Source organism: Ooceraea biroi, chromosome 4, assembly GCF_003672135.1.
Source record: "Ooceraea biroi isolate clonal line C1 chromosome 4, Obir_v5.4, whole genome shotgun sequence".
NCBI lineage: Eukaryota > Metazoa > Arthropoda > Insecta > Hymenoptera > Formicidae > Ooceraea > Ooceraea biroi.
In genome coordinates, this window is record NC_039509.1 from 9,893,868 (window position 1) to 9,919,537 (window position 25,670).

General features: G+C 47.4%; 1 protein-coding gene across 21 annotated transcripts in view; it reads left to right on the forward strand.

The window, feature by feature from the left end:
- The window catches only part of LOC105282675 (disks large 1 tumor suppressor protein), a 452,432-nt gene that overhangs the window by 328,880 nt on the left and 97,882 nt on the right, over positions 1-25,670 (forward strand). For 20 of the 21 annotated variants that reach the window (XM_026969150.1, XM_026969153.1, XM_026969151.1 and 17 more), the window contains one exon: positions 12,294-12,329. The exons of the other annotated variant lie outside the window; for it this stretch is intronic. In XM_026969150.1, coding sequence (XP_026824951.1) covers positions 12,294-12,329 — 36 coding nt within the window. The remainder of the gene's footprint in view (positions 1-12,293; positions 12,330-25,670) is intronic. 21 annotated transcript variants of the gene reach the window in all.

Sequence of the window (25,670 nt, forward strand, 5' to 3'; positions counted from 1 at the left end):
CGAAAGCTTTGAACACACACGCAGGAATGGAGTCTTCCTGTGTGTGCGTGCAGGAAATGAGATATTTATTCTATATCGATTTTGCTTCAGTCAACTACTGACATCTAGATACAAAGCAAACGAGCGTACTTGTCTACTCTCGCTCTCGATGTCCGTCTTTTATTTGCTTTATTAATATTAAATCAGTGAGACGCTCTACATTGGTAGAATCGGCGCGTGCGTGTTTTCCGATGGCAACGTTTCCAGAATTTCTATAATACGCGTGGTACGTTTACTCAACAACACGGCCGCACTTTCGTACCAAACGTAATTTCATTTCTGCGAGCAAATGTAATTACAGCGATCTCGCTTGCTTGTCGACAGACCGAATATATGAAAGTCTAATAGACTAGAGTGGAAGCAATAACAGCGGAAGCGATCAAAAGTTTCGTCAGCGACTTCTAACATCCGAGGGCTACTCGCTCCCGGAATGAACTCGTAAACTTACCCAGTCAAAAGCATTCCACGTGTTAATTTTCTGCAAACGTTAATTTTCCGTTCATGATGCGAATAGAATCAGTGATTGTTGCTGAAAATAGAACAACGTGCCTCTAATTCACTTGATTCCTAATTTGCCAGCGTGACTGGATTTTTCCATTGCGAGTGCGAAGTCACGTCGATGCCGCGACGTTTGTCCCGCGGGAAACTTGGAGACGAGGTAATCTCGGTCTGGCAGGTAATACCGCGCGATAACGAGCCTTTGTGGTACTTTGTGGTCCTTTGTGTACGTAGTTTTGAGCATTCAGCCCGGAAATTCGATCGAGCGGCCACCGCTCCCGATTTGCATCACGACGACGACGACAAGGACGGCGACTGTGTCTATAGCTGTTCCGTTCATGTGGACCATACGTAGCAGACTGTTACAAACTGCTCGCATCGCAAATGCATATTCCTGATTGTGTTTCGCCAATATCGCCCGTCTCGACGGAGTCCCTTTGTCGAAAGGCGTTTGATTGCACGCCCGGCCCACCCGAAGATTAAACTTGAATCGAGTCCGGAAACTCGCGTGAGCGTTCGAGTGGAAGCGATTTGCATTAATAAGCGCGCCTGGCGACTTTTAACGGCGCGGTACTCCTCCGTTGCAAGCGACGTAGCTCAGTTCTTGCACCGACTTGGAAGAGAATAACGAGACGCTGACACACGGCGTTTCAATTTCGAACATGAAAAAACATTGAATGTACATATGTCTGTAAATGGATAAAACAGGGTGCGATTGATAAATGATAAAAACGTGGAAAGAAATGAGCGAGAGATACGCGCGCACGCAGACCCTGTAACGTTGAACAACGTAACTGTGTCTAACACAGTCGCGTTCTTTTTTCCCTCGATACACACTACAGAACGACTATAAAGCGACGTTTAAAACTCAACCCCTTGGTCCCGCGTGACGGAAAAGCAGAGACAAAGCAAACTAGACAGTCGGGACAGTCGAGGGCTTTGATGGGAATGGAAAAAAAAGCGTTAAAAAAGTCCCGAGTTGCGGCGCGACGAGTGGCGCTAATCGAAGGCAAATCAATCCCGTTTTTAATTTTACCGGTCCGCGGAAATCAATTTGAATCCAATTCCGTATCCGCTCTCACTAACGACTCGCTCGTCTCGCCGCCGCGTATGCTTGCTGTTTTTGTCGATAATTGTGACGAAGCTCGTCAGACAGAGGACCGCGGACACCTCGCGGCGATGCAACTCACGCGTTTCCGCGCACGCCGCATAAGACCGTAACTCCGACAGAATTCGAATTTTAATGAAGTTCGGATTCTCCGCGGTAAAGCGAAAAAATAAAAGATAAAGGGAAGGAAAGAGAAGGAGGAAAAAGGGCGTACGAGTGTGAAGGCGACCAGAAAAATAATTGGCGTCGTCCGCGAGTAATTGCGTTCGGCGCAGACTTCGTTCGGCTCTTAATTGGGTTACGAAAATATTGGCAATTTGCATCTCGCAGCGGAGAGACGCGCTCGCGAGAGGAAAACGCGTGTCGTTACGACTGCTTTCAGATAACAAACGTCCACGAGACGCATGGGAAGAATACATGTTTTCACTGTATTTTCGCGACGAAACGCGGACAAGAGTATCAAAGCGGCGCAGGCGATTACAAACCAGCGCTATTTTTCTCTCTTTTTTTCTTTTTTTTTTCTTTTGCGAACGTGTCACAAAGACGAGCAAGGCAAGGTAAGCAAAGGCAGGACGATATTCGCACACGCACTATTTCGCCGGCCAGACGACGTACGCGCCCGTGCCCGGACCAAACGCGCGAATGTTTGCAATGTACACGAGGACGAAGCGCAATGTACGCGCTTAGCACTACCGCATACGCCTACTCACAGAGAGGCGGTCCTCTTCTCTCCCATCTCTCGTCTGGACCCAGCTCTTGTCTCTCTTTTCACCCGTTTACCATGGAATGCAATTTCGCGCCGACGTGGTACACGGCGAAGCAACATCCCGCGCGACAGATTACCGCTTTGTTTGCGCGTCCCGGTACTCCGAAGCGCAATAAAGATCTCGGCTCTTGTGCAAGTGCTGGTTGTGGCAGCAAGAGCGATAAAGAGAAAGGGAGACAGAGAAGAAAAGCAATGAATGAGGAAGAATTTGGAAGATGTAAAAAATGCGCTTGCTAGATGTTGCGGGATTTAGAAATGTCCTTTCGATTCGCTCGGATTGGGCTGATGGATCTTCAATAAACTGTGATATATACATATTTCTCGTATAACAAACAAGCCTGGCAAAATGAAATCATAACATAATCATCGCACATTGCACATGTGACAACATAACATTTTAATATTGTCGAAATGCTTTATAAACAGGAGCAATCGCGCGATGATCCGACCCGCTATTAAATCGATCTAATTGGCGGCAGTAAAATCAACGTTTATTAATTACCATTAATTGCTGGGGAAACTGAAATTAAGCAAATTTATTAGCGTCCTTCGGTTGCCACGCGTCCAAGCTGCGCGAGTTCCTGCCTCTCGACGTACTCGCACGCGCACGCGAGCGTAATCGTAATTAATTGCGACTTGTTCGCGCGGGCGGTATTATCCGATAATTTATCCGCCGTCAGAAGCGGAATTGCGAAGGGTGGTACCGGGCGAGGATGAGAGAGATATGAAAATATCAACTCTCGGGATGCGTATCATCGTCGTCGTCGCGTAACGCGATCGCGCGTGGAAGCGCATGCAAATTCCCGGGTTAATTAGAGCTGCATTACCGCACGGCTCGGCGCGCCGTCATTGTCGCCGCGCGCGATATTACCTGCCCGGAAATGGCGCTCTCCGCACATGCGCATGCACTCGCTCCGAAAAGGCCGCGTATTGCGTAATGCGAACTGTGGCGTGTTATTAAAAAATCTACCCCACCTCTCGGTGGCACGGGGTTTTTTTATCGTTATCGCACATACGCGCCCGTTGATATCGCGCGCCCATGTGGCATCTGTTAACGCGCGTTATAAGGCCCGCAAGCTATACGGTTCTCGTGGCGATTCTGCACGACAGCGATCGTACGAATCTATTGTAGAAATGCGAGAGTATTGTTGTAAAGGAAAGAATCCTCCCCATTTTTCTGCATACGTTCGCTTGCACACGTTTCCGTAAATTGGATTTTCCTCGCACCTCGCGTCGGTATCTGTTATTAAGTTGAATTTAACGCTTCTAGTGTCTCTCGTATATCTCTCATATTATTCAATGCAAGGCAATTTATGCAAGGTACCGCATAAATTGCCTCTCGATATACCGGCTGTATGCAAACGATCTAGGCAAAAAGGCGACTACTCTTTAAAAGCCGCGCGTTTCTCGCGCGGGTCAGATAAGAAAGCGTTTAATCGGGTGCGAGGATCCGGCGATTTCTTCGCGGTTTATCTGGAATCGCGCGCCGGCCTTACTTACTTTACATTATCAGACGACACGTAACGACCGCCGTGAAGTCCCGTTCATTGGATTAAACGTCGGAAGACTGCTCCGTTTTATTCCGCCATTAGCGCCGGCGACCGGTAGCTTTATGGCTTCTCGAGGATCTGCTCGTTCGACGTTAATTAAGATGGGCTCTGGCACTTTCCTGGCCGCGATCGATCTAGGCGCGATTCTTCGTTAATCGACAATCCACGTCCGGTTTCGGGATAGCCCCTCGTGTGATGCAGAACGTAAAAATGATTTGTATCAAATATCGTCGTTATATCGAGGAGCAGCGCGACAATTGAGACATTTTCCCACGCAATTGCGAAACGAGGCCGAAACAAGAGATTTTTACCATTCATTTTCATTGTCGTTTTGTTTCCACGGCCGCTCGATTGTTCGGCCTCGACGAGATTCGGATACACGGCGTGCATTTCGCTGCACGCTTATTATTGCCACGCGCAACCACCAGCAGAAGCGGGATTATAAATCAACGATCGTGGGGAGAGGAGGGTGGCACGGGGAACACTACGCAAATATCGGATTTGTGCATTTCAATTGTCGGATCAGTGCGCCCTTTGTTAGTCGTTTTTTTATTGTCATCGTGTGTCTTCTGGTCGTCGCCGTCGTGACGCCAATAAATTCCCTTCCCCTCCTGTGCGGGGAACATCGATCCACCCTTCCGGTGACGGACGACCGCGCCGAAATTGACTGACGACGACGACGAAACGTCGAGGCACGCGTCATTCGTTACGAAAATATTCAACCGTAAATATTAACGCGGCGCGCAAACGCGTGCCACTTTTCACGCGATTTTCCGCCAGACCGGGACACTTTGTTCAAATATGTCTACAGCGTAAAGTATGGCCGTGTATCCGTGTACCTAGGCTGCTCCCTGAACTTTGACCATCGATTTTTTGTCAGTGTGAAACTCTGTCTCTCGAGAACCGCGATAACTCGCGAGATTCTTCCGCAATATCAACTCCAACATGATACACGTATGTTTTCACGTACCTTCCGATTTATTCAAGTCTCGTTTATTCCGCACCCCGAAACCAATCCTTGCGACGACATTTCAACGTATTTCAACGACAGTCATAAGAACTGGTAACTGTCGGCGTCGCTGTTCCACTTTAATGATCGGACTGTACCGCGGTATTAAAAAAGCCATGGATACTTCGCGAATAAAAGAAATACTGCGCACGAAACGTGCTGCCGCGAGTTTATCGGCCTCGCATAGTTTCCCCGAACTATGGAAATGGCAAAGACAAAGGGCCAAGATCACGTCGTAAAGAATGAAATAACGAGGCCGCGGCGGCAGGTCGGGAACACGCGGGAAGAATTAACGAGCGTGTATCTGTAAGCCGCTCTGCGTGCCTGTAACGGCACTTTTATACGTTTCCCTCGTAACCGCAATCTTCCATAATCGTAAAGGGGAACATTGGCATGTCGGTATGATCCACCGGTTCTCCATCGGATATCGAACGTCTCGCGAGTAATGGCGCGCGACTTTATCGCGTGTAATCAGCGGCGCTTAAATGAAACAGGAAACTTTTGAAATCGCCGTGTTCAGTCATGATAATCGGGTTTAATTTTAATACGGGTTCAGGTTTTATACGCCACGGCGGCAAATTCCCGCACAGGCACGAAACTGTAATAACAACCGCGCAGGAAATCCAATAAATTCCCTCATTTGTAATAATATAGTATAAAACAATTCCGAATCGAAACACCGGTTATACTCGCGCGCTTCCTTTGTATCACATTTCACAGCGCGTAATATCTAATTGCGGGAAAATGAGCAAAGTCAGTTTCGCCGTATGGTTCGTTAAGAGCCAACCGATGTCTTTTGTTGAGCGAATCTCGCCGATAGCTCGGCTCATCGATTATTACCCGAGGTGATTATTAAATCGTCCGTGGTCTCTTTCGCCGACGTTCGCATCCGCCAAGTTTGATAATTAAAAAGCAAGGTGGGGAGGCGCGTATATCAGTGCAACATAAGCGGACGTGATTGTTAATAATTTAAGCAGGCGCCTCCCCGAAAAACGATTCAGTGTTTGCTCGTCTAACTAACGTCGCGGAGGCGCGGCTCCGAGCCGCGTCTATTAATTATTATCGCGCGACGCGTGTTCATAATTAAGGGCCAGGCGGGCGGCCCTTATGGAATCTAAATGGTGCTTCGCAAGAAATTCGCCGACGGCGATTTCGGCGTTTTTCGGCTCGTGTTTTGCACTCGTAGGCATCGCGTCGTCGATGCAGACGCGTCCGCAAAAAGAATCCGTCGTGGATTTAATCGCGTTCGCGCGCGACGGATTAATCTTGCGCGTTTAGGTAATTCCGCGAGAGGAAAGATGGATTATCGCACGCGCAAATTCTCAAACCGCCGAGCCGCTTCAGCCCAGTTGAATTTATGAGGATGGCCTCGCAATTCCCCGGCGCGTCTTCGTGACATAATTTTATTTACTCTCTGCGAGACGCCTATGAAATTTAATCAACGTACAGAGCTATTCCACGCTCACAAAAGATTTTAATGGCAACTACTCAAGATACCAGGTGTAATTAAATTTGTCCCCCGTGAAACTAGGAAGAAACTATCGAAAACTTAGAGCCGGGTATGCAGTAAGGCGCAATCAACGTGAAAATGTAATTTCGCAAATCTGATGATTCCGAAACGGTGTGCCCGAGGAGAATACAACGTGTGCAAAAATATTTAATATCGTAATTATGAGCAAGAAACACATAAAACATTGAAAATTTCGAAGAACTCTGACGAGTCAGCGACCTGCTCGAATGATTAGTATTGAGTGACACTGACAATGAGCATTGACACTAATTGTAAGGCAGTTTAGAAATTTAATGTGAGGTCTGGTTTCCTGGTCTCACACATCGTCTATCACACAATCTAATCCCCTTAGCCGTTAAAACGTTGACTTAGAACTTGGAGCGCTTGCTCGTAATTCGGGCTTCCTCGCGAAAACGCGTATCTCAAGTCATTTAAGCCCCGGTCACCGCAAAATGTTGCTCTGCTGTTATTAACGATAAATCATGGCGACCTTTCGTGGATGAAAAGTGTATGGCGCCAGTAATAAAATGTATCACGACATTCACGCTTTACCGTTGCGCGATTTATGCCCCTCGTATCCTTCTATCTCTTCCGCGACGTTCTAGTACGTGGTCTGTGCGTTGTTCTTCCAATAAATATCCATCTCGAGAAGTTTTTCTGCCCTGTTGCAAAATTGCTTCAATATTATTATAGCTACGTTAACTATGTACACCAAACAAAAGCAGTTATCAAAGGTAGTATCACCGGCTGGAATCAGAAGCTTCCAATTAGCGAATGTAATTACTATCTAGGTCAATTCTATCAACAATACAGAGAGCTGGCTTAATTGTCAGCAAGAGCTGAGTGCGAACATTTCAGCTCATACCATTGAGACAGGCACGGATCTGGATTTCATCAATCACACATGTTGTTCCGGATATATTCATAAATCATAATTAATATCAAATCACAATGCGTCCACAACTTTCGCTCTATTTCTCAGCTTCTTTTCTACATAAAAACTTGGCATGTTTCATCGGAGACACGCGGTGCGGCGCGGCAACGGATGAGCCGTATTTTATGAATTCGGAAGGTCGAAGGAATACTTTAAAGATCATACCTTTCTCGGGCTCGTAATTTATTTCATGGGAAAAATAGTGTATTCCTCTTAAGATCATCCTTTTAAACGCCCGAGGGGTGCCTTGCTCCTCTTTTTCGTCGGCAACGATGACGGCAACGGCAGCCTTATATCCGCGCGTCTCTCCACCTCAACCCCCATATTCCATCCGACTCGTAAGCCGGATTTACGAGCTCGCCGCGCGTCTCTCGCGAGAGACGAGCGGACGCGTCTCACTCGCGCGATGCTATCCGCTCGCGGGACGTTTTCTCGATCCGGTGCTCAACAAATCATCTCCGGGGAAACCTTTTTCTATCGCTGTTCATGGATTATCGTCGCAGGACGGATAAACGAAGAAGCGCTCCCGTGAAATGTGCCTGATCCGTCCCGACATGTAATCACGTCGCGTTTCATAAATTCACGTCCAAACGATATACATGGTAATGATCAGATAATTATCGCCTGCCTGCATATCCCGCGCGCGAGTTAAATGAACTCTAATTATCGCTCGTTACGCGGCCGAGTAATCGTCACGAAAATGCGAATAATTCCGCGCATCATTTTTCGCGCGATTGAGCTCCGCGATGTGATTAATCGTTTCCGCATCGCAGAGTGAAATTTGTCGAGCTGCAATGAGCAGCTTGGGTTCATCTGCGGACCGAGTTAAGGTTCGATGTAAATTTTAATTAATCCAAAATGTGGAAAAAAAGTTCCAAAAAGTGAAGAGGAAAAATGAAGCGGTAAAAAGCACACAAGCGGATGAAAAGTTCGGAATTTTAATACCCTATGATATTTTCCAGTCACTAATTATACAGCTACCGTCTGTTCTCATTGTCTTTTGCATACTTTACATTTTGCCGCTCAGTTTTAATTAACTCTAATGAGCCTACGAAATGTTAATTTTCTGCATTACTTCCCGTTAGTCGAATTTTCATCGTGCGGCTTTGGTATGCGCACTAGTAACGTTAACTAATTCGTCGGCGTTCCGGTGATCGAGTCGAAAATCTCTTGAGAGCCGAAATCTCTTGGGACACTCTGCATCTTCGAATTCTAACAAGTCTTTTTTTACAATGTTCTCGGGATTGGAAAAATTAGTTAATTAACCGTACAAGTTCGGCCACTTTAGTCTCCCGGGGAAAAAAATCGTGCAGCTGACGGAATAATTCCGCTGAGCTTGACTCTGCCTTTAATCCCGCTTAATTTTCATGCGGCATAAAAAAGGACGTTTCGGATACTTTGGCGCGGGCAATCGAAGCTGCGGCGCGCAACGGAGCCTTAAATAAAGATAAAACGCAATGCAAATAAGGGCGGCGCATTTAAGCAGAACAGAGAAGCGGGATGGCGGAAGTCTGGCACTCGATTGGAAACGAGAAAACTTTTTCGCCATTGTTGGTCTACGTATTCCGCCCCGGTCGGTTGTCGAAAGTTACGGATGCGCCGATTTGTGTCCGGAGTTCGCGATTAAGTTCGATTCGCCGCCGAGTGGAAAGAGAAAGAGGGTAGCTTTATCCACCGATCTATCCGCCGTAAAGAATCATTACGAAGCGCAACCGGAAAACTGGCCCGATTGCATTTGCATGCTCGGGCTCCGATATTAATTGGAAAAGCAATTTTATGCAACGTCACAGCATTAGGAGGATTGTTTGTATCGTCGCAGAACGCGCATTTCGATCCGTTACGAAGCGACTGTGCCCGATCCGCCTGAATTTCCGACGTGATGGAAATAAAAATCTGCCCGGAATGTTTTATTAAATATTTTGCATATTTTAAATTCTTTTTACGTGGTATATCCATGTAGCTACGGGCGGCTCAAGAAATTCAGTAATTCACGCGGATCTGAGCATTTCTTAGGTCTCGCCTGAAAAACCAAATTGCGATGACCGGTATAATATAATTCATTTAAAGGGGAACGATTGGCATCATCGCGATGCAACAATCTTTTCTTGTCGCGATGCGAAGGAAGCATACGGTGCAGCTTTAAAGTTAGCTTGTCGCTCTTTGTACGTGCAGATACATAAAGATAAACGTTACGGCGTAAATTCTTAAAGGGGCCGACCACAGTCGGTTCAAGGCTCTTCTTCCACTTGACAGAAATTATCTGCCTTCTCTCAACAAATGAGAAAACGCGATGCTGAAAAATTTGCCGCGAAGCAATAATCTTTCTCTGGTCAGCACGATTCTTGCTTCCAATTTCCTGATATGCATGTATCGATTCATCGTTATTGCGCGGGCGACAAAAATTCTAAAATAAATAATCTCAATTAATTAATCCCCTCGACAACGAACTGCGTGTGAATTTCCATAAGAACCATAATGAAGGGTGGATGTCTACACGGGATGCGCAATTTTCCTTCTCTCTTTCTCTCTTTGATCCGATCTCTGTAAATTCTTATGGTACATACATGAATATCGATTGTGTATTGTACAAACGTTAGCCAGAGTATACGGGGCACGTTTCAACGTTGCTGCTATGACGCCTATATTGCCGTCATAAATCTAACGAGGCGGACCGACATTAACCCCCGACTGCCGACTACACTTCCGACCGACATCGGCCTGACCCTCACGTCCGGTAAAATAGTCGTCCGTACACCCCCTCGTATTATTTACGCCTATTTAATGAACCGTGTCGGAGTTATGAGCACCGACGCGAAACGCGTTTCATGAACCACTCGTTAAAAATCGCCAGCGGCTCCGCACAGGCCAATTAGTAATTTGTAAACTTTTTTTTCTACAAATGCGTTGTCGCGATTCAGATCCCGGTTCTCCCATTTGTCTCTCGTGATCTCTCCCTTTCTCTCTCTCTCTCTTTCTGATAACGAGAATAACGGTCGCAAAATATCCCTTCCTGTCGTGCATTCACGAGGGACGTCGCGTTACGTCTGTTCCACGACGCAATTATGTATTGCTCACGAAAAATGAAAATTGTCCGAATTATATTCGCTGCCGCATATTTTGTACGCATACGCATGGTGCATTACATTCCTCGTACGGCGAAATGTATGGCTGCCCACAAATGCGCGTTCACATGTACAATTCGTATTTAGAGCATTGCCAATAAATGCAGTTGGACCTTTCCCGAGATCATTCGCGATTTTCATTGGCACGGAATTCCGTACTATCGGCAGTTATTATAATATCAGTGCGACAACGACTGCATTCGCATTCGCAATTAATGCGGCCACCGCGCTGTCACGTTGATCGACTTCGTAAATTCGAGGGATTAACGCCTGTACACGAGCCAGATATTAGGGCTGTTATCGGTCGCGTCGGAAAACAGGTGCATTTCAGCCATCATCCCTGATAAACATGTTTGCGCTGCTATTTAACGGACCCGGGAGCGCATCGCCGTTAGCAATAGAGATTTTTATGACGCTACCGAACGTTCGTCGCCGCAATAAAAACAGCGTGTGAGCTTTGCGCGCGCGATGAACGCTGGAAGTATTGTTTATATCGATTTAATGAACCGTCCGCGCCATGGTAAAAGTGCCCGGAGGGCGAAAGAAAAAATATTCCGGATGAATTTCCCTCCAGTCGCTTTTTTTCCACGTCTCATGATCGAGGATACAAATACGCGAACAAAATAGCGGCACGTACGTGAAAAGGAGTCCGAATTTGCGGATTTTTTGCGAAAAGCAAATCTTTTTCTTGTCCGATTGACGGATTCCCACGTACACGAACGTTCTCGAAACGCATTACCCTCACGTTACACATTTTGATGGGAAAACTTTACGTACTTGCTCGGGAAGCGTTTATCTGGCCATTTTCCTGGTCGATTTTCCATCGGCACGATCGCGCGAACGAGCGTGCGAATCGTCGAGTCTCGAGAAATAAATCTCGGTGTTGCGGAGATTCGTCGTGGATCAGTAGAGTGGAAAATAGGACCGCGTCACCGTGGTGTTTGGTGCACGACATTTCTTGCCCTTAATATTCAATAAACAAGGAGTTTGCACCCTGTCGCGAGATATTTCCGCGCGCGACTTCCGTCTCGTGAGGACGAGAACGTCGCGACATGAATTTCTCGCGGAAGCTCGTAAGGCTTCAGATTAATAATGTCTCGCAGTGTTACGCGCGCACCAAGAACAGTCATCTGTCTGACGAGCGGTAAGAAAATTACGGTACGATCGCGAGCAGATGAAAGTTTATTATACCAGAGTCCGTGATGACGCTGGCGTGACAACAGCAAAAGTGTTTCGTGGGAGTAAACAAAATTCGCATGCTATTTAAACTTTCGGTTTATTCCGATATTACGCCGGAATAAGCTGTATGCAGACCTGTTTGTTCACCGCGAAGACAATGGTCCGAGTTTAACGGCGTTGCGACAAACACGTGCCAGTATAACAAATTCGAAATATGAATAATGTTGGTCTCAGGCTGAAGCTTCTTCGTTACGTCAATTATATCGGCGACTATTATTCGTAAAAGTTGCAGTGTAACGTTGCACGTCAGCGTCAAAAAAGTTATGTATATTTGCTGTACATTCATAAAACGAAGAATATTATATTAGTAATAAATATAAATATTCAATTTTTTGATGTCTAAATAATTTACATATACGTATATGAGTAACAAAACGCACACACGTTCGAAAAGGTCGTCAACATAAAACAACAAACGAGTGTCATCAAAAAATAATGTATAAAAATGAGAAATGAACGTTCATGTGTCAGTTTTGGTTGTCAATCACGTTTTTGACTGGATGTTTTCTTTATTACAGAGTCATGACAGCTGGCAAGGCCACGACAGCGACCAGGTAAGCATTTACTGTTTGCTAAAGGCTTGCGAGAGTAAAATTTGCACTAACACTTGTCTGCTTCTTCGTTTCTCGAGACCCTCGCTCTGTGGCTTCTCTTTCACGCGCTGCGTTCCACATCGCCCGCATTTCGCTTGCTTCTTTCGGAATAGCATGCTGACTTTTGCGAGATCCTTTCGCAATTTGCACGTTGATGTGCTGGTTTTGCGCGTAAATGCCACGTTTGCTTATTTCCCCTCCCGAGTTCTGTGCGTCTCCGCAAAATTTTCTGGGTCGCGGCAGAATCGAGGAAATGCAAATTTCACATCCTTCTCAGTGCGGCAACGAGTGTACTCCAATCTTTTCTCGTCCGGCATCATTTTCGTTTGCGATATGCGCTCGTGCGATAAATGCGATTACATTATCGATTACATTTTTTAATGTTCAAAACTCGAGAGAGAGAGAGAGAGAGAGAGAGAGAGAGAGAAATCCTCGTGTTCTCCAATCTATTTTGATGTCAGATACGATCCAACAAAGTTGAAGTTTTAAATGCTTCAGAATACTTTCTATCGTTCTTCTTTTTTCAAATAAAGCAAAAGAAAAGAAAGTGTTTGAAGCATTAACTGCATTTTTATTATCCACTTCTACATTATGCATTATACTCTGGCAATATAATGTACATAAACATAAAATATTAAATTCAACATTTCGATTGTTAACTCATCTTTGACAGAAAAAAAGATTATCTACAGATGATCCATCTTCGCAGACTTCTCTGATAAATCTCAACTGGCGGAACGAATTCCGCTTTATGCTTCACTCGTTGATGATTTTCCGCCTCGCAATTAGTTATGGATAAACGCACGCGGATTTATCAGCCGACAAACGATTCACGTCATAAATAATTATCGCGATAACGCATAATCGCCTTTGGATACGGCCGCGTCGCGTCGGTTAAAACGGGCTCCAACCGAATAGAGACGCGAGGGGGAAGGATAAGCGATTTGCGTGACAGTGATGCATGCGATCTGCCAAGAGCTCTTATATCGTCGTCTGGTTACGCGGTTCTACGACGTGCACCGTATCGCGCGCCGTTATTAAGGGTGCAGCTGTTTAATGACGTCGCGGCGAGAACAGTGGCGCGGCTTGTGAAAATATTCGTCGGATCAAGAAAGAGAGACAGACAGACAGAGAGATCAGGGATGCCGTCGCAACCGCCGATGATCGATTTCTCGATCGCACTGCGTGCCGGCAGCGCAGCTGCTGTTGACGTTTCTCCGACCGACCGAAGCTGCTCCGCACAATGCGCTTGCAGATAGATGGATTAATTAATTCCTCATTGCGTGTCAGACGCGCGATGCTTGATTAAACGCGATAACAATCCGCCAAGTTCCTCGCGGCGGAAAACTCCGAGAAACACGCGATCTACCGCGACACTATCGCGAGCCAATCGATCGTTCCCTCGCTGCAACTAATTGCAGCTAACTGGACCAGGAAGAAAATGGAAAGTGATCTGAATTCCTCCGATGATCGCAATGCCTGGTCTCCGTGATTTTCTCGTAACGTCAATGCTTCTTCGTCGCGCTACGACAGAGGCGAGTACAGTGTTTCGCGCTACAGATGAATCGCTGGAGCGCGTCGGATGCATTGCCGGGAGACAAAACGCGAGGCAGCCCCCTGATAATCTAATGCACTACGCGAACGTCCTCGAAGGGAGATCTCGGAGGTGCCAGGCGAGACGTTCAACAATAGCGCGCGGCGTTGAATGTGATTTAGTGTGGCGTCTAATCGGATCTACCTTGGGTGCCTCCGTGCAGTGTCTCATGCCGCACCGCTGGTGCTTCAGCACAGGACACTCAGGACGCCACTGCGACTGTCGTATGCCGAATTTGTCGCTTGTTGGGAGACTCCTCGTAGAATTCCTCCCGCCGCCCCGAGTATCTCCAAGGCTCCCATGAGTGATTAGCGTGTCCGGTAAATTTATACAGCGCGTAATTAAACGTACGATAGTACGTCGCAGCGCGATAGTCAGACTAACTCAGACTTCAAAATGCACTTGCAATGTTGCGACGGTGAACCAGCACTGAGTGCTTCTAGTGTACAATATGATTAATAAAGTAGAAGTGTTTCAAGTATCGATCTCCAGCTTAATCGTGACAGAAATAGTTAGCTAACGGATCAGACGTATAAAAGATTGAAAGAAAAATTAATCGATCCTTCTGGAGATCTTATTAGGAAGAAAACGTCATGCATCTTCAAGCTTCTGTGTATCACTAAAATTTGGTGTCATGGATGCGAATATCACATCGCGATGAGCACGAGAGGAAACCTGGAGTTCCACTCCTCGATGCAATCTCGCCATAAGCATTCCAGCGAACCGTGTTGTTTTTCAGTGACCTCTTCGGACCCCTCTGGGGAGAGGAGGTACTCTTCGACCGCCCCGTCTGCCTTCCTGTTTCGAATGTCCACAATACGCGTCATTCAGCGCGTCATCCACGCGAGATTCTATTCTCTTACCGGAAGCACAAAGCGCATCGCCCGTGTTCTTTGTTGTCGTGCATCAACTTTACCACCCGACTCTCGCTTGCTCCCTCCCTTCCTTTGATAACTCCACACAACCCTCCGCTTTGTGGGACGCCTCTTAAAGGGACTGGCTCTCTCCTTCCTCTTTGTTTCCCTCCGCAAAGCTCTCTTCTTCTCTTTGTGGTCTTTCTTCTCGCTTGTCGCGAGTCTCGAACACGCTGTTCGCGCTCCAACCGTCGCCGGTGTTCTCCAGAGCTCATTGCCGTCGGAATTTCGCGCTGCGACGACACGCGAGGACCATTCCACGATAAACGAGATCTCGGATCTTATCTGTTTAACGCGGTGGTGATTGCACGCGCGAGACGTTTGTTGACGCAAGTCCCAATCGGAAAATCTCCCGCGCGAAACGACTTTTGCCTCGATCGGGAAACTACTTTTCTTCTGCTGCCGCTAGCGCTCTTACAGTACACTCGATAAGGGTTGTACATGGTTGCGCATCCTCCACTAACATCCCCGGGATCCGCGGGCTTGAGGGTGATTCTACGTTCTCTCCGTTTTCCTCCTTCATCTTTCACTTTGCTTCGCCTTCGCTCTGTTTCTCGTTCTCTCGCGTTCTCCACTACGAGCATCCGAGAAGTTGCGAGAGGGATCGGACTCGTTTTAAGTTTCTGTTCTGGTTTTCTTTTTTTTTCTCATTATTAGGACCGCGAGGGATCACGACGGGATCATTGGGACCAGACGGAGTGCACGAATCTCCACAAAAAACAAAAGAGAACGGGACATCGACCGCAGCACGCTCGCTAATTACCACGCCGCGTGCGGTCTCTTCGAAGAGCCGTGACACGCTCTTGTCTCGGCAAAAATACATGGCATACACGTATTTACTAGGCACGATACATACCGCTGCGCGGTTTTGTTACATGCATATCATATACGTCGTTCCTCTTCCAGTGTGTTAGCTTCTTTGTGGGTGCACTAATCAAAAATGGAGCAAACACGATAACTTTGCGATTGTAACTTGATTTTTGTGAGAAGGTATTAAATATATTATAAGAGATAAAAAATATATGTTAATTATACAGTTTTATATTTTTTTTATATTTTCCCTTTTTACTTTTCTTCTTACTTCATAAGCGATAATCTTCTTCAGATTACTCTTTAATGCGTTATATTTTCTTTTATTTCTTTTTACGCAAGGATTAGGTTCGCTGATTTCAATGCATATCACGAACGTAACCGGTATTTTAAGAAGACGAAAGAAAATTGACATACTTCGCCGCCTTCGTGCTTCCACTCACTAATTGCGATCGCTCTAATCTAAATCGCCCCTAATTGCACAAAGTGCATTAAATTAAACGCTAGTATCACAAGGCAGACGTGGCGATGAATAATGCAAGCGTGTCACGCGTATTAAACTCAGCGCAATTTTACTGGCGCGATGTATCTTATCGATTCGCATCGGCTGATGTTCCATAATTAATGACGAATTTCAACTCAACTCGACCGTATATCAGCATCAGTTTTCGTCATGTGACACCCGTTACAACTCGTCGATCGTCGCTATTTTATCGACTGAGTGCGCACGTGTCGAACATAGATCCTTCCAGGTGTCACCTACAGCTCCATTTAACGATCTTTATTAACTAGTGAGAAAAACCTCGTAAATTTTCAGTAACTACTCCATCAGTAAACTCAAAACTTTATTATAATAAAAAACGTAAAATTTCTTAATATAAGTATAATAAGTAATTTTTATAATTTTTCTTTTTTCTGGAGTATTTTTCTGAATCTAGAATTGCAGAAGAATGGAAATTTTTTTCTGTCTAATTTGATTAACGGCATTGACGAACACGCATGAGCTTTTTTGATTGAAAGCTGCGGACTGCGGATAAACGCCAATTGACGTTCCCGCATGAGTGATTCGTTCTTCGTGCCGTTATTACCCGAGGCACGTCGAATGTATTTCAACATCGCCGTCGAAAATATTTTCGATATCTGGCGCGTTCCATCGTACATTCTCACGAGCGATTAAAAACAGCCGAAGCGCTCGGACTTGCGAGAGATTTTCTGGCAATTTCGCGCAGCTGCCACGCGAAATTCGGTCAGGGGTCACCGGACACAACCCTTTCACCTTAATTGGCTGGACACAACGCGGCGTTTGTCCTCAATTTCACGTCATCCGCCGTATGACACGGACCCCCGGAATTTCCCCCGTGATCGGCGAAATTTCCGCGACGCTCGCTCGCTCGAATGATCTTTCAAAGGACCGCTCGAACAGTCCTTCTACGAAGGACAAACGCGATTTGTTTCAGCGCGAACGATCGACAGCAAGTTCCGCCGTTTACCGGAATGCAAATTGCAAGCCGAATTGAGCGCTCCGTTGTTCCGCGACGTGACGCGACGCCCGTTACACCGATCCCCTATCTCTTCCGGGTTGAAAGGTGCATAAATTAATGCAAATCAGTTTATTATCAGCTGGAGCTGCACGTAGCGTACCCACATCCTCGCGAATTCCTCAAGTTCCACGTCAAACGTGCATTCTCTGCGGATTTTTGGATTTTAGATCGCTAGCAAAGTGCGCTCTCCCGCAGTTCAAGCGAAACTTAGAAAAAACAAAAGGATCGCGCGGGGTGGAATGTCCGCGGCGATCTGTTCGAAAAGCGCAGCGCCTACGCGCCTCGGTGGCCTCGCTGAATTTGAATGCCCTATGACCCTGGGCAAAAAACTGGTTTCTGCCGGTTGACGGCACGCACGCACGCTCGACTGTTCGTCCGAGTTGCGAGGTGTATCCGCATTATTTTTCCTGCGGCGGATCGCCGCGAATATCAGCGATATCGGCGATTGAAATTCTTCTGATGGACACCCAGGACTCGCGTACTCTGTTTTTTTTTTGTGATTTCGAGGCGGTTGCGAGCGTTCTCAGGCGATTTCGACGCGATCTGACATCGAGGCAATCCGTGGATTCGCGTGTTCCGACGCGTGTTGCAGCGTGCGCGACACGTTGATCAGAGATTAAAGATATGTCCGCCGGTAAACTGATACCGGTGCCCTTGCAGTTGTGCAACGTGGCGTGCCGCTCGCTCTCTCGCAAGGAAACGGGAGAGAGAGACCAGAGAACATTGCACGCTGGTTGACGGAATTCAGCAGCGATCGCGAGAATTCGCCCATTGAAGAATCCACATGCAAAAAGCCGCGATTCCCAGATGCGGCCGGCGAAACCGAAGCGTGAAACCGTCCTGTCGGTCGGTCGGTCGGTCGCTCGCTTGTTCGCTCGCTTGCTCTCTCACGATCGACCTCGCACGAACCTGAAGTCACGGTCTACGTTTTCAGCATGGTTTATAACTCTTACGATTCCCGGCTTACACACGACACGAGCTAGAATCGCCAGGAACGAAGGTGCCCCGCGCTCGCACCCTTCGGAGAGAGGTGCTCGACTTTTCGCGGGAGGGGGGGAGGGGGGAAGGGATCGCCTCGAGTCTTGAAATCACCGGGGACACGCAAGCAGCGGCTCTTCTGGAAAATCCGGCACGATTTTCCGGAAAAGTTTGTCAAAGGAATCATGAATGCTACTACTTCTTAAGCTGCCGTAAGAGCGAACTCGACGAGGGACTGTGTAAAGAGACTCTGCGTAAAAGAGGAAATTAAATGTAACGCGAACTATTACTTCACAGTGGGACGAGACAATGGACGGCGCCGGCGGGGGGAGGGGGGGAAGAAATAACTGTAATTAAGAGGAATCAGCAGGAATACAAGGAACAGTGAACATAATGAGACGCGAGATCGAATAAGAAGGCGGCAGCACGCGGTGCCACGGAAAAGATACGAGCGCATGCGTGTTATTATTTAAAGAAAATAAGAATCTCCATGGGCGCTCTGACTCATTCATCGCGCATGTTTCCGCCCACATATATGCCTGCATCGCTCAGTAGCCTCGTTTGCCTCGAGATCTACATCGAGTCTCGCAGATACGAGGATAGATCACGAAGGGTCTTCGGTTGAGAGGCCAATCCAGTCTCACGGACCGAATACGAATTATGAATAATAATCACGCACGAAGCGAGTCCTTGTACAGTGCATCCATTAGCCGACACTACTGCCTTATTCATTTATTCGATAAGGTTTCTGACAATTTTAGTTTTTTCCCTCCGCGCTGCATGGAGAAAAATCGCGCAAGGTACGTCCCAGGTGATTCTCTCTTAAGCAAGCGCCAGACTATGCGCGATTCGTAATTCATAATTCGTATATTTGTGAATAATGTAGAGGGAAAACTCGTCGATTCACCATTCTCACTGATTCGCTAGTCGAACGGTTTTTTGACAAAACTCAAAGGACGCGAATCATCGCGAATCAATCCACTCGAATCATGAATGACGTATTGCGAATAGTGTGGAAGGTTTACACTGACAAATAACGAATTTTTCCGAATGTACGAAGAATCTCTAGAAATCACGAATCGCGCATAGCATCTGGCGCTAGCTTTACGATCGCGATTTTTGTGCGAACCGAATTCGCGAGAGCACCACGCGGGGTACCGGGACGCGTGGCGACGGCCCTGCCGGTAGAACTATGGTAGACCGCGGTCCTCGCAGTCGTGCGAGTTCGTACAGCTCCGGCCGCTCTCGGCGTACTCCCGTGCGTGTTGCGGCGAGCTTCACGCCGGTGTACGGCCGGTGACGTCAGCAACGAAGAGTCCCGCGAGCGGCCAACTCGAGTACGCGACCGACCTGACCGCTCCGCCGTTACGTTTCTCCGATCTACGGAAACTGCACCTCGCCGACTCGTACCCGGTCGCGTCGTCGTTTACTCGCCGCGGAGTGTCGGAGAGTCGCGAGTACACGCGCGTGCGTTCGGCAGTGACGCGAAATCAGTCGCTCTCGTATCCAGTGCTGGCAGTGTCGGCGGCGCCGAGTCGGTGAGAGTGAGAGAGGAAGAGGGAGCGGAGACGAGAGCTCCCGACCTAACCTCTCTCGGACCGGCGAAGATCGCCTGATACGCGCTCGGCGTAGCCGCGAGCCGACGGTCACTCGATTCCCCGCGGAGGTTTTCCCACGAGGGACTCTGAGGCGCGCGCCCTTCGCGGCGTGACGAGGGACGCGATCGCGCGGAGATCAAGAGGAGGGAACGAGAGAAGGTAGGAGAGAGTCGGAGGAAGCGAGACGCAGCGCAGGGCGGGAGGCGACGAAGGTGAGCGGCGCGCACGAGAGGACGGGATCTGTTTACGCGTGTGTTACTTGTGGAGTTCGTCGTCGGTCGTCTCTTCGCGTTCCGCTCCGTTCATCGCGTCGCATCGTGCGTACTCGCACGTACCCGCGTCGGAGTATACGTGCGCCGGGACCGGGTGCAACCTGTTTACAGTGCGCGCGCTTTCGCCCGTACGGTGCGCCCACTATACGGTGCACCTGTGTATGCGCGCGCGCCCCCGTGTATGTGTGTGTGTGTGTGCCAGTGCGCGCGTGTGCACGCCACCGTGGAATGCAAGGCTCGCATGTGCGGCAGGGACGGCTCGACGCGCGGTGATCCTCGCCGTCGTGACGCCGGGCACCGTCGCTCCATTCGACGAAGGTGACGTCGGGGGAGCCTCAGGTAGAATTTTCTCGGCGGCTTCTCGATGTTTCGGACGATTTTGCGAGGGACACGTGGAAAATTCACACTTCTGTGCGCAATGCGCTTGTTAAATTTTTGTCGTGCAATCAAATTTGAAAAATTAATCTGTTCAACGAACGGCGAGGCATTCTGTAGGAAAAATTGGTTTTATTTAGTTGTGTGGTGTTTTTAGGACATATTTTTCCGCATTCGAAGATATTCTATGTGCGAATTAACACGCCGGTCATTCGCGTGTATAGAAGTAGCAACCTCCAGCGTACAGTTCGCGTAAACAATACGTAATACACGTTAAATGACATTTGTAATTGTCACTTTCCGGCGCTCGACGTTCCGCAAGCTGGCAAACTGAGATGAGAATCCTACGTATTTCAGTATCCTCTCTCACTCCTGTACGGTATATACGTACGTAGAACGTTGTAATATCGCAGGTAAAATTCTGCTTTGCGAGATAACGCGTTTATCTCGAGAGAAAAATTTCACAGATTTTTCTCTCTTATCTCTCTCGAGAGAGCCTCAACGTCGGGCGGGGAGCTACATGCATCTTCCTCCGAACATTCTATCAAAATAACGCTGCAAAAACAATCCTTCCGAGCACGGAATTGTGTCCGACCGCATCGCGCGTAATTACACGAACCTCCTCTCGCGGAAATCGCCGGGAAAGGGTCGGAAAAACGTCGGAAAAGCGTCGTTGCGACACGGCAGTTGAACTATCCGACAATCTACGGATGTAGATTGCGCTCCAATTGGAGTCTCCTCCCCTGGCACGATAGCGTGGGAAACGCGTCGCGACGCGCGCGCGTGGGACGTCCACGTGGAAATGCATAGCTGCCGCGATATCGTGGGGTTTTCCTATGCGCGCGGCCGCTACTCGTCGCCACGGCAGCCTGCTGCTGCTGCAGCTACACGAGACGGGAGTACGTGCGTTCCGAACGTGCGCGAGAGAGACGGCTAGACAACCTGTTTACGATACCCAACGTGCGGGCGAGCACGCGCGTACGCTCCCGCAGGGTCGTCATATACGCGGTGTCTTGAGACACCGTTAGAACCGGAGAAGGCTGCGTGTTGTACGAGGAAGGTCGCGTAGACTACCTGTGATTCATATACGTGTTCGCAGTTTCCGATTAGCGCAATTGGCGCGGGGAAAATCTCGTTATATTTCTTGAAAAATTGGAGGAAAAGTCGAGGAAGACTTAAAGCAATCCGATCGGCAGAATCCACCGCGTAAAACTGAGATAACGGTCGCTGTCAGAAATACGTAGCGTTTTCTGGACACCATATGCTCCCCGGTTGGCAGATGCAAACGTCTCGCGCGAGAGCGTGACAATGAAAACGCGTTACGTAACTGCAGCGGAGCTGCACCGGACCGATCTAGGACCGTGATTCAACGATTTATCGATTGATAACGCGCGTGGATACTCGTCAGCAGCGTGGCGCGCTGTCTCCCCGCACACGCACACATGCACACGCACATGCCGGAAATTTGTCCGCTATATTAAATCAAACTCCAACTGCATTGCGACAACGCGAAACGTGACACGAAACGCAAACATTGCTGCAACCGTGTAACGCTGAGGCCACTTTAAACGCAGGTGGATTTCCAGCGCATTTGTTACTTCAACCGACGCAGTTGCATGTAGATTTTTACGTGAACGAGAAAGTGATTCTCGTTTCAATGTTAAAATCCCGAATAATCGGGATTCAATCATCAGACTTCGTTACTGTCGCCGTCCGCGATATTTCATCATTGGTCAGAACTTGCTGCGCCGTGTCGAGAAACGCGCCGATGACTATTCGTGGCGTACTTTCACTGATCGATCGCTCCGGGGGTTGCAGTTCAACCGGTCGAATCGGAGAGCATTCTCCTTAACGAGACGTCGTCCACTGACCTTTACTCGCGGCCGTTCCGCAAAAATCGGTCACTCCTTTCCGTTTCGCCGCACGATCTTTCTCACGCGCGCGCAACGCGTCTCGTCTGCATTTAAATCCGCATTTGATCCGAAAATTGGGCGAACAGTTACAATAATCAATTACTACGAGTCACACTTGCAATTCGGATGATCCTTCGCTCTTATTTCTCGCGCGAGCGAATTTCTCGTTTTGCTTTTTGCGCCATTAGTTATTACCATTCGCGAGCAGCGTCACGCTCGATAAACGTAATACAAGAGCAAACGCGTTTTTATTCACGTGACACAATATCGCGGCGTGATAACCGCCACCTCTGTGAAGTTAGCACCCCAATTGCAAAATTTTGATATAATTAATAGAGTTCTGGCTCTTCCCCAAAGAGTTCTAGAGTTCCTGATACGTTTTGAAAAGAGTTCCGGCGATTAAATATAAAAAATCAGGATTTGAAGATATGGGGTGCCAACTTCACGTTTTTGCGAAAGGACAATTGGTCATAACGTTTTTATTTCAAGCCGGAGCCAAAAAAGTTCTAATACTTTTCGATGGAACTCTTGTAGCGCTATTCAGAACCTTCAAGAAAATATTAAAAAGTTTTCTTCGTTTAGAAGAAATTAGAAAATTTCTCTTCTGGAAATGAAAAATCGCTAGAACTCTTTTAGTTTTGGTTTGTGCGCTTCGAGTCTTAATAATAATCGTTAGAACTCTTGAAGAGCTATCCAGAACTCTCTCATCAGAACTCCGAATTTGTTAAAAAAATTTTTCAACCCGAATGACAGAAATTTTCAGGTCGAGAAACTAAAATTGACGAGAACTTTTTCAGTTTTGGTTTTAGCGCTTCGACTCGGTAATACTTAAGGAGACGGGCCTCCTCACAGATTTCCTTCTAACTTTGCAATATCGTTTATTTTGATGAAAAAATACGATTGCGAGAAGGAAAATCGTCGCTCTCAACTAGAAAGAAAGTTATCACCTACTGAAAAATGACAGTTTCGGGGTTAGGATATATTGGGGGGGGGGGGGGGTATAACCGCCGACTTCTTCTCGAGCGCCTAACGATTCGTCAGGTTAAGCGTAGAGCGTAGTAAAGCAATTTCACGTGCGCTATTCGGGTTAATTCTCTGATGCGAAACGATCCGTCGTCCCTGAGATTTATCAACTGGGTCACTCTCGGCGCTCGTACGATACTCGCGCAGGTGCGTAGGGCGGTATTTTCTCGCTTATCGCACGTCAGGAGAGCCAAACGTCCCGTACACTAAAACACCGAATTTATTTACGTAACCGAAATCAATCGTCGTTCGATACGCGCGATATTGCGCGAGTAATACAGTGGCAGTCGCTTTTTCAATGTTAAACGTTCGATTTGATCGAACAAAGTAGCGACATATAAGATATAAGAATTTGTCGGAGAGAGCATATCAGAGAACCTGTACGAGCACACACGTACACGACACAGATGTAAATTCGAACAGGTGTGTCCCAATTTTTCTGTAGTTCGAGAAATTCGATACTTTAGCACCTGTCGCTCCAAGGCAATTAAAGATGCGAACCAGTGAGTCAGACCAGCGAGTCTTCCACCTCGACTGTCCCTCCCTTTTCGACCCCTGCGATACAACCGGATACTAACCACCTACCTGCGACATTTGACGAGACTCGGAACCTGAAACGGCAAGCAAATAGTATCGCATGTACCGTTTCGCCGTGCGCAGGCATCATTTCGACACCGCTGCTCGCAGACGAAAACCCTTCGAATTTTAAAGAGCCTGATAGTTTTCGAACGATAGTGTTAGTAAGCAGGATAAGTATCTAAAGGTTTAAGTAGAACGAGCGAGCTGTCTTATTAACATTGCATCGAAAACTTTTATAGTCAATTAGTGAGGGAGGAATGCCTTTACGCGTATCATGTTTGATATGTTCAATACGCAATTTTAGTAAACGTGAAGTCCTTGCTCGATGTAAATCAGTACACTCGACAGTTTATGCGCAATTGTATAAATTACGGAAAATAAAGTGGATATAAATTCCACGTGTCCTCCGCATGTGCACGTCCGCGAAGCCGAAAGCATTATTCACAACGTCGATCATTCGACCACTTTGTGCTGTGCAGTTCCGTGGGCTTTGTGAGGAGGAAAAACGAACAGATATGATGTGCCTCTGTGCGATCTGAGCTGCCGGATTAATAGGATTAATAGAACATTGCTCTGTGTCTCTCTTCCTCCTTCTCTCTCCCCTTCTCTCTGTCAGTGGATTCGCAATAGCAGAACAGTAGGATGACTACCAGAAGGAAGAAGAAGTCGCAGGACGGCTTTCTGAAGAAGGTCTCGAGCCTATTCAATCTCGACACGGTGAGTCACTCTCTACTGAATCGAACTTTCACATCTCCGACAACGACCTTTCGCGATCTTGATCCAACAGCGACGGCGATTTGTCATAGCCGAAAATAATTCCGATCTGAGCGAGCATATCAGTGCCATTAGTAATGAGACATTGCTGTGAGCAGGCTCGTTTCAGAGAAGAGACATATGAATAAAAAACCAGACGACTCTGATTTTACATTAAGAATTCAAATGCATGTTTCATCGTACGACGCGTAAAATAAAATTTCACCAATTTTTGATGATTGTGCACACAATACCTACAGCAAGATTCGTGTGTGTACTAGAATAACGACACCATTCTTCGAATGATACAACGCCATATATCTATCGTAGACTTTAGCTCAGAACGGATTTCTAAATATCGTGGCCTTGTGTCTGCCACTCGCAGACAACTCGTGTTCCAACCTGAAGATTCTTTCGAAAGTGCCTGTTCGAGGCGCAAGATACGCACGTTACGTGCGGCACGTAAGTAGACGTTGCGTTAGGTGTAACTCACGATACACTATTCTTGGCAACGTGGCGGCGTGCAGTTGCATAATCAACCTCACAGATCGCGATGCAGCAGTTGTTTCGACAAGTTGTTAGCACGTTTCGAAGCGGGAAATCTTTAAGTGCGATTGAAATGCACTTAATTCGCTAAACTTGATTCATCACAGACACTCGAAACAAAACGATCGAACGCCATTCACTGGGTGCGTCCGAAAATGTCGTAATTATTGTCTCCGCGGGTATTGTAATTATAATATAACACGATAAAGAAGCGATCACGCGCGCGCGTAGTTATCGTCCGCGATTGTTCAATTTATCAGAACAATGGCTCGTAAAGCGACGGCGTATTAATTGTACGCGGTATATTGGATATTGAGTTGATTAGCCGCGGAAATTGAATGGAATGGCAAGAGATGGTACTCCCTCGGTCTGGGTATGGGCATGCCGAGCTGCATAATTTTACATC